The 15449-nt window shown below is 36.5% G+C and overlaps 2 protein-coding genes across 2 annotated transcripts in view; both read right to left on the bottom strand.

Annotated features, from left to right (window-relative positions):
- Positions 1 to 7262, bottom strand: part of LOC107551655 (5-hydroxytryptamine receptor 3A-like) — an 8872-nt gene extending 1610 nt beyond the window's left edge. Inside the window, exons 1-8 of the mRNA XM_016233352.1 lie at positions 7196 to 7262; positions 6688 to 6851; positions 6540 to 6584; positions 4347 to 4456; positions 3946 to 4115; positions 3467 to 3627; positions 2460 to 2670; positions 601 to 831 (exon numbers count right to left, since the gene is read on the bottom strand). Coding sequence (XP_016088838.1) covers positions 601 to 831; positions 2460 to 2670; positions 3467 to 3627; positions 3946 to 4115; positions 4347 to 4456; positions 6540 to 6584; positions 6688 to 6851; positions 7196 to 7262 — 1159 coding nt within the window. The remainder of the gene's footprint in view (positions 1 to 600; positions 832 to 2459; positions 2671 to 3466; positions 3628 to 3945; positions 4116 to 4346; positions 4457 to 6539; positions 6585 to 6687; positions 6852 to 7195) is intronic.
- A 1599-nt stretch (positions 7263 to 8861) lies between these two features.
- Positions 8862 to 14462, bottom strand: LOC107551604 (5-hydroxytryptamine receptor 3B-like). Its single transcript, XM_016233270.1, has 9 exons — positions 14426 to 14462; positions 14018 to 14184; positions 13611 to 13655; positions 13058 to 13167; positions 12769 to 12941; positions 12402 to 12559; positions 10966 to 11176; positions 10666 to 10875; positions 8862 to 9127 (listed from the first exon to the last, which is right to left on the bottom strand). Exons 1-9 carry the CDS (start codon positions 14460 to 14462, stop codon positions 8862 to 8864), a joined length of 1377 nt encoding a protein of 458 aa, XP_016088756.1.
- Positions 14463 to 15449: the final 987 nt, after the last annotated feature.

Below are 15449 nucleotides of genomic sequence, written 5' to 3'. Positions count from 1 at the left end.
CCCCCAATACAGTAAAACTGCACATTTTAGAGTGGCCTTTTATTGTGGCCAGCCTAAGGCACACCTGTGCAATAATCATGCTGTCTAATCAGCATCTTGATATGCCACACCTGTGAGGTGGATGGATTATCTCGGCAAAGGAGAAGTGCTCACTAACACAGATTTAGACCGATTTGTGAACAATATTTGAGAGAAATAGGCCTTTTGTGTACATAGAAAAAGTCTTAGATCTTTGAGTTCAGCTCATGAAAAATGGGGGCAAAAACAAAAGTGTTGCATTTATAATTTTGTTCAGTGTATATATCTTGTTTTAACTCCAAGCTATATAAATCTTACTGTTGTAAATTAAATGGTAAATTGTCTTTTTCAGTAACAGACTACATATTAATTAAATTGCTGCCTTTAATTTGGTCATGGCACTAGGGTTTCAGCAGGATTTCGGTTTTATTTCCTTTGTGTACCCATATTTTATTTTTTTTTTTACATTTGATTTCATTATCAGTATTTCATCAACTCACAAAGTTGTAGTGGATGGCAACAGCTGCTAAGGTAGGATTGGTCAGTAACGTATAAGGTGGGAATTGGCAAAGGGTCAGTTACCTGTGTTCATGTTGTTTTCTTTGTAGAGCGGCAGGTCAGATCCCTGCGAGAGGATCGAGCAGAACTTCTTGTTGCGAATGCAGAGCAGCACCGTGGCCTTCTCCAGCACCAGGTGTTTGACCCACTGGGGCACACGAGACTGCAGGTCCTGCTTGTGTACCAGCCTCACGATCAAAACAGACTCGGTCAGACTGATGACCAGCAGCGCCATGCATACCACAAAGTACACTCCTACACTCAAACACACAGAAATAACATACGCTTACATCCAATGTTTCCTCTCATTTGTGCTCTTTCTGAGCAAAACATACTATTACTGGGCAGAAACATAGAATGTATCAGATATTTGCAGTGCTCACTGTCATTCTTGGCAATGAAAGTCTATAAGAATTAAAAATCAAAATCATACGTCGTCTTCTGTTATACAGTGTTCAAAACTGTTGTATTACACTGTTCAAAAGTTTGGGGTTGGTAAGATTTTTTGAAAGATAACTCTGTCACCAAGGCTGCATTTTTTTAAACAAAAATAGCCAAAACGGTAATATGGTAAAAATACAGTAAACAGTAATCAGCAGCCATTACTCCAGTCTTCAGTGTCACATGATCCTTCAGAAATAATTTTAATATGCTGATCTGGTGCTCAAGAAACATTTCTAATTATTATCAATGTTAAAAACAGTTGTTCTGCCTAATATTTTTTTCATGAATAGAAAGTTCAAAAGAACAGCATTTATTTGAAATAGTGTTTTGGAACATTTTTTTTATGAACAAGTCCCTTTTGATCAATTTTATGCATCCTTACTAAATAAACGTTTTTTTTTTAATCTTGCTGACCCCAAATATTTGAAAGGTGTGTAATAACTGGCCTTCTTTTATACAGCAGTAACTAAAGACAGAGAAATATAAATACATATACAATGTGGTCCAAAAGACCTCTGACCAATTAATTTAATAGTTTTTAACAATAGATAGAAGGAAATTCTGATTCTGAAAATGCTGATCATCTACACATAGTCACGTAATCTGTCACAAATGTGCATATTTGATTAGTGCCTTAGAAATAGTGTATAATTTTAAATATTAAACATTTATTTTCTTGTTCAAAATGTTTCTCTGTTGTAAATGTGTCAAAATCCTAAAGCATTTATTCCCTGATTTAAACTGGATTTTGAATGCCAGATTTTCATTGTGGTCTCAGACCCAACTGTTTCAGCATGATAATATTGCTGAGTTACCCAGAGGTCACGCATTACTGTTATTTTTCTGTATTGTTGTATTCTGTATTTACTTGTTTTGTTGAGTTCTATCAGTATATTGCTATAAATTAATATATACAATATACTGAGAACTTGTTTCTCTCAAGATCTTTAAGAAAACAAAAAATAACAATGCATGCCCTCTGTAGGCTTTAGTGTGTTTGAAAGCAGTTTTGCAATCGCATTTGAACTCGAAACCTCTGTAGTGATCTAGGCTGCTCTCCTTATCTCTCAAATTAATCAGCACTGTGTATTTCCGCACAAGCTTCCTCACAGCTGCGGTTCCATATTGAAAATCAATGGACATGTGGATTGACTTCAGTTGAAATACTCAAGAAACGTTTTTTGCCTTCTGACTGCGCAGGAGCAACATCAGAAGTGCAGCCAGCTGAGAGGAAACTGTACTGGATCACACCACTTTCTACAAATAACAAAAACTTTTTTATCGAAGGACATTTAAAAATGTCTAGATGCAGTAGACTAAATTACACGTCACCTTTGACACACAATAATACGCTTCCTTGATCAGGAGATAAAGAATGATTGAGTGATTTTTTTTAAATGCATCAGGTCTTGTTCTATGAATCAGAAAGACCTCATTACCAATGAGAGGGGTCCCTATGGCAGTCGCTGGTAGAGTGTCAGAGACGATGATGAGAAAGACGGAATAGCCCAAGAGCAGGGTGATCTTGAAGGATACTCTCTCTCCGCTGTCTGGGGGCAGGTAGAATCCAACGATGTCCATCACCATCAGGAATACACTGGGCAACAAGAGGTTGACTGTATAGAACAGAGGTCTGCGTCGGATCACAACCTGGTGATAAATGAAAGAGATGTCTTTCGTCGTTGCAATAATGTTGATCTTTCTCACTTTGTTTTTATTTCACTTGGGCACTAATTTAAAACTGCTTTCCAAAAGAAATGTGACCAGACATTTGGACCATGTGCATTTAGTGGTGCACTACTATTCAAACGTTTGGGGTCAAAAATGGTCTCTTAAATACTATTTAAAATGTAATTTTTCTTGTGATGACAATGCTGAATTTTCAGTCTTTACTCCAGTCTTCAGTGTTACATGATCCTTCAGAAATCATTCTAATATGCTGATCTGGCATATTAGGATTTCTTATTATCAATGTTGAAAAACAGTTATGCTGCTTACTGTTTTTATAGAAACTGATGAATAGAGAGCTCAAATAGAACACCATTTACTTTAAATAGAAATCATTTGAAACATTATAGAAGTCTTTACTGTCACTTTTTGATGAATTTGTAGAGTAAATTGTTCATGTGTTTTAAGACCTGGAAGTGTTGGAACACATTTTGTTCATCAACTGTAGATGTTGATGTAATATTGGTATATTTATCTGCTAATACATATTGATCTGTAGCTAATTTTTAATTGGTTAAATTGTTGCGATTATAGCTCACTGTTAAACAACACTCTTCTAAACAATAATACAAAGCTAATGCAATTATGTTTAATAAAGTCAGTAAGACTTCTGTCAGTCTTGACTGCAAAAAGCTTTTTGTGTGTATCCCTGACATTTTTCATTTGCAAACGCTAATGTGTGCGCCATGGCTTAATTTGGCATTATTATGTTACTCACATGGAACTTCATTTCGGCATAGTAATCATCATTATCTATGCTGAACTCTTTGTATGTGGAGAGGACGTGAAGCAGCTCCCATTCTCCCTGGTTCATGAACACACTCTTGTCGTTCATTACTTCCTTGGGGGTTCTCATTAGTGTGATGTTGATGTCTTTAGCTACGGGATGAGATAAGGTTAAAGGTCAGTTCATTCGGCTTTCAGGAAAAGGTATGTTGTTTCTTTTTCTTGTGCTTGAATCATTTCTGCAATGCTAAATGTCCTTGGCATCCTTATTTCTGCTGTAAATGTGTTTTGGAAAAATTACTTTTTGCTTGTCTGTATTTTAATAAGCTGTCATGCTTCAGTTTCATAAATGATTTAAGATCACATCTCTCCAAATCCTTTTAGACTTGGATTCTGTGTGTAGGAGGTACATTTTGTCACTGATGACACTGAATGATCTCTCTTCACGCTTACTGAAATGTGTGTACGTACTTGTGTGCAGCCAGCTCTGGAAAGTCAGGCTACATTTTTGGACATCATAAGGAAAGTTGTAGATGTTGAGGGAGCAGGCGGTCACCACTTGGATAGGCTTATAGTTTCGAACAAGCCCAGTATGACCTACATAGACGTAAGGTATCTCTGGAGACTTTCCTACATCCACGCTGCAGAGGACAGAGAAAAGGAGCAAGCAGGCAAAAGGGTTCAGCTAAAAAAAAAAAAAAAGTTTAGATAAAACAAATCAACAAAAATCTGGTGAATATCCATAATGGTGCAATCTTCTTTAAAGATAATAAAGGATAGGCTACTGCTGTGAAGAGCATAGCCTACTGAAATAGTTCAAAATAATTCTATAGTTAAGGTTTAAACTATCTCATTATGTCAAGTCTACTCACAATTCATTGATAAGAATATCTGGAACCCAGATGTTGGCAGTGAGAATGGAAATCTGTTTAACGTCATCAAATTCTTTGGGATCCCACACAAGGAACTCATCCGTCCATTGCTTTTGAAGTGTGAGAAATGTCAAGTACAAAAAATGCACACTGTAAAAACTATCAAGTCTCATTAACCTTAATTAAGTACAGCAAGTAACTGTTCTTGTTTAAATTGGAAACGTAAAGTATGGCAAGCCCTTTTAGCTTAAAATATTCCAAGCGTTACTCATATAATTGTATTTTTACTAGTAACAATTCAATTAGAGAGTTCTACAATTAAATTCTTACTAGTAACAATGCCAATTAGAGAGCTCTGTAATTGCATTCTTACTAGTAACAATTAATTAGAGAGCTCTATAATTCCATTCTTACTTGTAAGGATTACAATTAGAGAGCTCTACAATTAAATTCTTACTAGTAACAATGCCAGTTAGAGAGCTCTCTAATTCAGTTCTTACTAGTAACAATGCCAGTTAAAGAGCTCTCTAATTCAATTATTACTAGTAAGAATTCCAATTACAGAGCTCTCTAATTCAATTTTTACTAGTAAGAACTACATTAGAGAGCTCTCTAATTCAATTACAGAGCTCTGCAATTAAGCATATCTTTAATTTGTTTTTTACTAGTAAAAATTAAATCAAAGCTTTATACTTGCATTTTTACTTGTAAGAATTCAATTAGAGAGCTCTCTAATTGCAATTGTTACTAGTAAGAATGCAACTGTAGAGCTCTGTAATTATAAATTAATGGAAGTCAATGGAAACATATGACGAGTAAAACTTAATTTGTAGAGCTCTCTAATTGAAATTATTACTAGTAAGAATTGAATTAGAGAGCTCCGTAATTGGAATTCTTACTAGTAATAATTGAATTAGAGAGCTCTAAGAGCTCTCTAATTCAATTATTACTAGTAAGAATTCCAATTACAGAGCTCTCTAATTCAATTTTTACTAGTAAGAACTACATTAGAGAGCTCTCTAATTCAATTACAGAGCTCTGCAATTAAGCATATCTTTCATTTGTTTTTTACTAGTAAAAATTAAATCAAAGCTTTATACTTGCATTTTTACTTGTAAGAATTAAATTAGAGAGCTCTCTAATTGCAATTGTTACTAGTAAGAATGCAACTGTAGAGCTCTGTAATTATAAATTAATGGAAGTCAATGGAAACATATGACGAGTAAAACTTAATTTGTAGAGCTCTCTAATTGAAATTATTACTAGTAAGAATTGAATTAGAGAGCTCCGTAATTGGAATTCTTACTAGTAATAATTGAATTAGAGAGCTCTATAATCATAATTGTTACTAGTAAGAACTGAATTAGAGAGCTCTCTAATTGAATTGTTACTAGTAAAAATGCAATTACGATGAGTAACAATGGGATTATTTTAAGATAAAACGGCTTGCCATAGTAAAGAACAAACGAATTTCTTCAGGAAGTGGACTACACTGGTCATGCTGTATGTTTTTGATCCACTAAAGCCGGCTCTAGAGAGTCATTCATTCGGAAATCAAACGACGCTCTTTGCTGTTTACATTTATGATTCACTAAGAAGAAAATAGTCATTTGTTTTGCATTCAAACTACACTAGTTTTGCTGATACAGAATATAAGAACCGGTGTAGTGCCGAAATTTGCACCCTGCCAGATTATGCACCCCCTAGTATTGGTAGGTTTAGGGTTAGGTGAGGGGGAGGGGTTAGGATTAGGGGTGGGTTTGGGATTAGGCAATCAAGTAGCGACTTCAACGAGGGTGTGCATAATCTGGCCGGGGTTCGGGAACCGGACAATACACTCATCGCGTTGTGTAATACACTAAAAATGATCTGCTCATAAGAGTCAATCGAAGTACACTGCTCGCGCTACAAGTTGTTGATTCACGAAAACACCCACCTCAAAGAAGTACTGTACATTTTTGATTTAAAAAAAAAAACTGGCTCACAAGTTATTCATTCGGCAACCGGACTGCATTGTTCGCGCTGCACGTTCTTGATTCACTAAAGACCCAGCTCATAAGACTCATTCGTTCGGGAATCGGATCACTGGTCGTGGTGTACTTTCAGAAGTAGTGTTGCGGTTGTAGTACGTTAAACACAGTCACTCGCTTTGATGCTGTCGATAGATAGATCTAGTATTTTCCACCAACATACCTGTCTGTACCACACATATGTTGTCAAGACCTGGTTCTTCTCATCCTGTGTGGCACAGAAATACGTACAAAAGAATAAATGCAAAAAAAGTCTTAATCAACAGACAGTTAGTTTACATATTTAATAGACTTTTGAGACCTCTACCCACCACATTAAGAATCGCATAAACCATTAGGTCAATAGCCACCGTCGTTGACTGTCTCCAGTCGCGCACTGGTCGAACTCCTTTCTTATATCCGGCACTTAAAAACTCATTTAGTCGAACCAGAGTGGCATTGGCGAAACGCCCAGTGTTATTGCTCAGCTTCTTCACTACACCGAGACAAAAGAATAGCCACATCACTTTTACTTCATTCAACTTCAGATTCAGCATTTCAAGTTTATGCTATCAGATACACGTGAAAGCATATTAATTCATGGCAATATACTGATATGTTCAAAACCTGCAGAGCTGTCTACAATGACAGCATTTTGTGGCATCAGAATGCACCTGTTACGGCCAAAAATGTTGTCTACATTGGCAGCTCGCTAGGTTTTGAGAAACAGCCCTTGAGTCTTGAGGTCATTTAATGTGAAAGTACAGCACTTGTTTGTTTGAAAGCTCAAACGCAAAATTGTTCTTACCAAAGTCAAAAACGAAGTATAAGACAATTTACCTGAGCAAGTCACCACCGCCCCATACATGCAAACGCAGAGAGCTGTCCAGAGTGCTGAACATTTCATTGTGCTGAGCAGTTTGGCGTTGCTCTGGGTTCTTCTCGCAGGCTTCTAGCCTGGGGCTGCTTCCCTCCAGTGATGCACCCTGAGCTCCAATAGTTATCTCTGAGCTTTCCAAAAGTGCTCATTCTGTCATTACGGCACTTAGTCCATCCTCCCTCCTCTATATGATCATCCCACAGCTTAGGCAGGTCCAAAGCAGTTCAGCTTGTCCCAAGAGACACAACGGAGAGAATGAACTATTTAAGCATGACAAGCATTGTGTACTCTTGAAAAGTTAACAGACGGAGTACTATTTCTTATAAACATTGTACAGTACAATTATTTTGTAAACAGCATCTTTTATTAGGCCTAATTCTCACGTTAAAAATGGAGCATGGAGGCAATGGGGTATTTATTTGTTAAATATTTTAAATATAACAGGATAAACAACATAAATATGTTTTCTGAATTGGTAATACTTGTGTTTTTCCCCTCACACTAACTCTGAAGTGGACGGTGTATGAATTAGAGTTACCTTTGACATTTCATGGGTCATATTTCACCACTAAGTTCAAGTCCGTTTCCATGAGCACTTAGACTACTACATTAAACTGTGATCTAATACTTCACCCAGCCATGATGAGACTTAATTAGCCCGGCAATAGGCAGGTGATTAGATTTGCGTCAGGAAAATATTATCAGAATTTTGCTCTGAGAAGCGATGTTATGAAAATGTACTATAATGATAGTGATGTGAAGGTGATTGTGGTTTATTTTTAATATACAGGATGATAATGTTACAGTACAATGAGGGGCATATAAACGTCATTCTCATTATATGTGATTCTTCAAAGAATGTTCTTTAATCTGGCCCTTAAAATTACTTTTGTTTTTGTAAACATATGTAGTAAACTGATTCAGACATATTAAATCATGTTTCATGTTTGAATTTAATAAAACCAGTTAATTTAGTTAAAAGAGGACTTTGATTACCTACGAAAACAGTTTTGTAATAGCATGATTAACTGTTTTATATATTCAGGACGTATATATATATATATATATATATATATATATAATAAAATGTTTTTAAGTTTTAGCAGAACAAAATCACAAAACAATACAAATTATTTTGCAAAACACTATTTATTTGAGCATGTTTATAATCAACAGTATAAATGATTTTAATGTTGATTGCATGAACTTCCTTTACACATAAAAAAGTCAAAAGTTATAGTAAAATGTAAGTGCATATATATAATGTAAGTTAAAGTCAAACCATCTTAAGATTCTACATTTGAGTTAACCTTTTTATATATATATATATATATATATACACCTTTATAGAGTATTAACATAAAAAGTGATCTCCCTGTTTATGAATGGGGGTTTATTTTAGTGAGACCCTTATCATCAAGTGCTACAATCTACAGAAGAAAATCTGAATTCATGTTAATAGTAGGTATCAAATGTAATTAATTATACTTTAGTTAAACTTTAAAACTGAAAATGCAGTTGTAAAATCTGTCACTTTGTTGTAACTTTCTCCATCCCCTCTACCTCTGTTTTTGTCTTTCTTTTCTCATTGCACCTCCTTTTCCCTATACCACCTCCATCAGACTTTCAGGCAAAGCTCCAGTCACCCCAGAGCAGCAGCAGAGTCATGACATAGATGAACACAAGTAGCAGGTACATGCTGAAGAGGAGCTTGTCCACTTTCAGGCACAGTTCCACCCAGTAAGACTGTGAACTGCCCTCATTGTCCTCCTCCTGAAGGTACAGTCTGAGAGACACCACCTCCTGCAGGATCTTCTCCAGTGGAGAGTCATTGTTTGAGACTTCTGTCAGGGAGAACAGGTCTGGCTTTGGAGAGAGATCAAACCCGTAGCCTGAATCACAGAGAGGACACAAATATTAAAAGAATAGTTCACCTTGAAATTAAAATTTGCTGAAAATGTACTCACCCTCAGGCCATGTAGATGTAGATTAGTTTGTTTCTTCATTAGAACAGATTGGAGAAATTTAGCATTACATCACTTGCTCACCAATAGATTTTCTGCAGTGAATGGGTGCCGTCAGAATGAGAGTCCAAACAGCTGATAAAAACATCACAATAATCCACAAGTAATCCACACACCATTAAGGCATTCCAACTTTAAATCATCGCTTCTGGCCAAAATACAAGCCCATTATCCAATGCTTCCTCCAGTGAAAAAGTCCATCCCTTGTTGTCTTCTCACATCAAAATCCACCGACATATTTGTTTAGAACTGTTTTTGTTTGTAAACAGTCCTTGGTCTGCGCATAGTTCTTTCCTGATTCACACGAGACAACTTTTTTGCTGGAATTGTAATTGTAATTGGAAAGCATGTGAATTGAATGAAAAATGTATTTGTTTATTATAAACATGCAGCTCATGTTGATTACTTGTGGTTTATTGTGGTTTTTATCAGCTGTTTGGACTCTCATTCTGACGGCACCCATTCACTATAGAGGATCCATTGGTGAAGTCCTGCAATGCTAAATTTCTCCAAATCTGTTCAGATGAACAAACAAACTCATCTACATCTTGAATGGCCTATGGGTGAGTTAATTTTCAGCAAATGTTCATGTTTTGGTGAACTAGTTCTTTAAGCCATTTAGAAGCATGTGTATGTGACAGTTATATCTATACTACTGTAAATTTGATATAACAGGTGCAACATGCACAATAATACAGTGATAATAATATTGAAATCCTCTGAGGTAATTTTCACTACAGTCAGTAATGGGGAAGCAAGTATACAAGTGCGTTTGTGTGAAACAACAGAGAGAGCGAATTCATGGTGTGATAAGAGAGACACGAAAGGAGCGCCAAGCAGTCCAATATACAGAGTATCCTTGAACGACAATAAGTAGCCTACCAACTAGAGAGTGCAATATCCATTTAGAGGTGAGAATCATAAAGGAAAAAGGCGGGTCAAGTTTTAAATCAAGTGCAAATTCTATGTATAACATTATAAGTTCAAAAAGTGTCTTTTGACGGTTGCTATTGTGCAGCAGCAGAGAAAAAGAAAACAAAGTCATGTTCACTATATATGCTTAGTGATACTTTAGTTACTGCTGCGTTTCTATTTGGATTACACTGTTTGTGTCAAATGTCTTCAGAATTTACTGAATGCATGACAGAGCATCACTTTAGCAGAACATTTTGCAATCCCCTGTGAAATCAATGGATTTACCGCAGAATGCAGCGATTGATCAATCAGAATCAAGCACTCCTGAGAGCCATTTAATGATATCCTGAAATTAACAATAATTTACAGATCAAAGTTTGTCCATAATATAAATGAATGAATGTTGTAAAAACATTGTTCCTAACTAATTTCAAAGTATAGAACCTGATTGTAAACAGGTACCATGATAAATGGATATTTTTCTTTCCTACCCCCGGGCTGCTCCATATCATCCAGTGTCTTCATTGATGTGAAAGCGCTCTCAATAAAGCTCTGATCCATTGAGCCGTATTTGTCTAATAAGCAGGCAGATATGGACATCTCCTTGACTTCTTTCTCACTGTAATGCAAAAGCTTCACTACAAAAATAGACAATGCCAAACTCCGCACCAGCAGCGCCATGCAGACAGCAAAGAAGGCCCCTGTGGCAAAAAGAGCAGACATTATTGTTAGTAAGGTGAGGTTGCTGTAGGTGAACATTGTAATTAGGAAGAGCTCTGGCTGTACTATACCAATGAGGGGTGTTTTAATAGCGGTAGCAGGGATTTCATCCATCAGATTGACTCTGATTACAGTGTAGCCCAGGAGAATGCTGGTCTTGAAAGTGATGCGAGTGCCACTGTTCGGAGGCAGATAGAAGCTGGTGACATCCACCACCATGAAGAAGATGCTCGGGATGAGCAGACTTACCACGTACAGCAGGGGGCGCCTGCGGATCAGCACCTACAGAGAGAGACAGAAAGGCTGGAATTGAACGCTCTCTCTCTCTCTCTCTGGGTGATATTTATTCCATTACTTGCCCTCAGAGAAATGTGCTCACGGAGCAGTCTGAAATGGCTGTGTCTAAAGGGGAATTACATAACAAGCCTAAGCCTTCTCCCCATTTCCTGGATTTGCTAAATCAGTCCAATTTCTCATTCTAGAACTGAAATTGTTTTCCCACATCTCAGCTCCCCCTGAGAACCCAGATTTGATTCTTGAGTGTCCTGATCAACATCACTGCCACGGAGCTATTTCCTCTCACTGCCCCTCATCTGGATCAGGACCATCCATTTCACTTTTCTTATTTAAGGCTGCTTAAGCTTTCACAGTACAACAAAGGGCAATTTCATACGGACTTAAACATGTTCCCCACCCATTTGACCAATGAGTAAAAACACAAATTTGGATCCCTAAATGGCTTCGGCAATGAGCCGCAGAGCAAAGATAATCAAAGTACACAGCTGTTTTCAATGGTGTGCGCATTTTAGTGGAACAGGGTAGCTTTGAGCTATTGGCCCATTCCTCCCACCGAACACGATGCTCATTGATCAAATGCCAGAAAGACAGTCTCATTATCATCATCCTTTCTGTGTGTTGTCTGCCGCTAAGCCTCATCTATTAGCTTTAGTGTGACTCCACTATCAGCCATGCAAAGGTTGGAGAAGGGTTGTGACACATGTCAGACTACCGTCAATACTCTAGCATGTCTGGCCTACTGTTACGTGCCTAATGTCTCAGTTAGGGTCCAAAATGGACATTCGCCAAACTCCAAATGCAAGTCAAATTTGGCAGTGGTCAGTAAATTAAAAATTATAAATATATTGAAACTATTTTTAATTTAAAATGAAAAGAAAATTCAATTGAATTAAAAAATAAACAACAATATAATAGAAAATAATAGAAAATATTTTTGAAAATAATAGAAAATCATTTAAAATTAAATTACATTTGATTTTGTGACCCAAGACGGTGGGGTCCAGCATCCCCACATCCCTGTAAACTATATTATCACCCATCTCTAATCTAAATGTGACTGCAAAGCATAAGGATATCTTGAAAGTTGCTTTGAAATATTGTGCTTTGTGAAACGCACTAAACAGATAAAACTGAAATTGAAAACTTGAAATGTAAAGCTGCCACTGAATGTCATTTGTACTTATTGAATAAGTTCAGTATTAATCCTCACATTAAACTGAATCTGTGCGTAGTCTCTATCCTCTAGATTCTGTGTCCAGTAGTGAAAAGGGACAGACAGCAGCTCCCATTCACTGTTATTCATGAATTCTCTTGTGTCATTGGCGATTTCCTCAGCAGGCCTCCACTGAGCTAAATCCACTTCATTCACTGCCAGAGAAACACATCAGCAGTTCATTGTGTTATTGTACAATTATGTGTTGATGTTGGCAGAATATTGTGAAAATATGTTGGCTTTTAAAAGATTCTAACCAGGGATGATAAAAAACACTCAGTAATCACAGCAACTCTCATTATACGTAGGCCAGCTTGTTTACAAAGGAGTAAAAGCACACGCTGTGTATGAGTGAGCAATTTACCTGAGTGGAGCCAGCTGCGAAAGGTCAGAGTGCAGTTCTGCTTGTCAAAGGGAAAGGCATACATCTCCAGGTGACAGGCTGAGACCACCTGGATGGGTTTGTAGTTTTTTTTTACTGTTCCTGAGCAGTTGACATAAACATATGGGATGACTGGGGATTTGCCAACATCGACGCTGGAGAAATAGGAAGAAGTATGATGCACTGAAAGTATAGCTCGACAAAATTCATTTACAGAACACAAAAGGAGCTTGTGATTTGGACTGGAGAGATACATCTATCATGTACATACAATTCACTTATGATGACATCAGGCACCCAGATGGCATCCGAGGACAGCGATATTTCAGTGATTCCATCAAACTCTTCAGGATCCCAAACAAGAAACTCATCGTTCCATATCTGAGACATTAGAGTAATGTGGGATACTGTTACCACCTAGCAGGACCCATGAGAAAGATTCAGATCTCTCAAATATCAGATTCCATGCCTTTCAAAATCGGATTATTGGGTATGTGTTTCTTTGCTGGATCGGTCTCGTAAAGATAAAATTAAATGTGTTTTATGAAACCTGCTCATTCATGGTATACTTCTGTTTATGCTGTTTATGTAGGCACATATATATATTGTGTAAAATGTATATACTGGTCTATTGATAATATTCAGAATTAAATATTCAGGTAAAAGTCAGAAGCTTTGATTTCAAGAAGTTACAGTGCAAAAAACATTTTTCAAAACAGCCACAGAGTACAGACTAATCTGAATAAATTGTCAGGCATGCAACTATGCTGCTGTATTTAATTATGAATCGTTACCACTAATTAGACACATTAATTTATACCAGCTTGGCGATACCAAATGCTGGTGGTCACTTTCTGAGTCTGTCCATCCTGTGAAAAGACATGCACAAAATTACTTTCTTTTATTGACATGGAAACACACTTTAACAACTGTACAATACATTTATTTAGTTAACAACTTCTAACTGCATATAAAAAAGCTTGGCATGAAAATTGTTCATTGTACACTCTAAAAAATGCTGGGTTGTTTCAACCCAACGTTGGGTCAAATATAGACTAACCCAACTGTTGGGTTAAATTTTGGTTACATTTTTAAATGAGCTTTTTAACCCAACAGTTGGGTTAGTCCATATTTGACCCAACATTGGGTTGAAACAACCCAGCATTTTTTAGAGTGTATAAAGAAATATTGCAAGTACAAGTAATCTCTTTAAATGTTGAAATGTTCTTACCCCATCTAGGACAGATTGGATTATAAGGTCAATGTAAACGGTAGTTGGTTTGGTCCAGTTCTGGACAGGCCGAACTCCACAGATGTATTTGCGAAGCAGTAACCTGGTGAGTTGGTTCAGAGCAGATCTCTTTGGTTTCTCTGGGACTAACTCAGCCTGTGGAATAACTGTACAGAAATGTTAATCGGTACAGATCTTGCTGGACTTGGTTAAATTCGAATTATTATATAAGTACGGTTTGCCAGCATATGGAATTCAGTCTCAGTCATACTACAGTATAAAATTCACAGTATGGCTTTTTAAATAGCCTTAAAAGGTTGTTTTGAATGTTAAATGTTCATGCAAATAGCTATAACTGAATGATTGTATAATTGATTCAGTACAAACAAGAAGCAGCACTGGACTTACCTGACAGTAACAAAGATAGCAAAAGGACAGAACTCATCCTGACAATTAAGAAGAAAACTGTAAATGTGTTCAAATCAGATTGCACCGCCTTTGTCCAAGCTTTTAAAATGTTACCCTATCACGAAGTGTGTTTTATTCCAGTCAAATGCTATGGAGCATCACAACAGTCGTTGTACACATGACTGCAACAAATGCACAGCGGCAACTTGCTCACCACTCTAGCAAATAGATTTTCCATTATGATGGTAAGAAGATCTGGGTTTAGTGAAAATGATGTGTACTCTGACTGCTCAATTCATGGACCCTAAGCAAAGTATATGAGCATTATAGGTTATGAAACATACATCATCATAATTATGTAATAATTTATTATAAGTAAAATCATCTAAAATGTATATTTTATTTATTTCGTATTTATATGTTGAGCTGGAATTTAGAATGCTGCTTTTCTGATTGAGATATAGAAAAAAACAAATGAGTGCATACTTTAACAAAACCATTGTGTTTAAAATACTGTGGTAATGACATTCTTAATCAATTAATCTTTTACAAATAAACAGTAAATACAGTGTGATATAGTGTATGGTATTATGATTCAAGTTTAAGCAGGTTTTTCTTATATTTTCAACAGGTGTTCTAAAAGTCTACCTATTGCCACATGACTATTCCGTGAGACTGCAGTTAGCTTAGGCTATGATTCCTGCTTTTTGTTATTGGTCCTAAAGAGCTGGAGGGGTCATGTATTATATATTTATTATTGTTTATTTATACACCCTAACAATATTTTCCGCCAAAAATATCGTAGCCACGGTGCGAGTCACTTCAACGAAATTAAACACAATGAAGGAAAGCTTTAGGCTATACACTTTCTGAATGAAAACCCGTATTAATTTAGAAATAGCAATTACCAAATTAATGTGGGATGTCTTTTAAAATGTATAAACGGCTTTGTCATTTTATTAGCAGTGACTAAATGCTATTTTACCACGGTGCCTTTTTTTAGGTCTAAATTAAATCGTTTACA

Source organism: Sinocyclocheilus grahami, unplaced genomic scaffold (genome assembly GCF_001515645.1).
Source record: "Sinocyclocheilus grahami isolate Dianchi unplaced genomic scaffold, SAMN03320097.WGS_v1.1 scaffold428.1, whole genome shotgun sequence".
Taxonomy (NCBI): Eukaryota; Metazoa; Chordata; class Actinopteri; order Cypriniformes; family Cyprinidae; genus Sinocyclocheilus; species Sinocyclocheilus grahami.
Note: the sequence above shows the minus strand (reverse complement) of the source record. Positions and strands in the feature narration are given on the sequence as shown.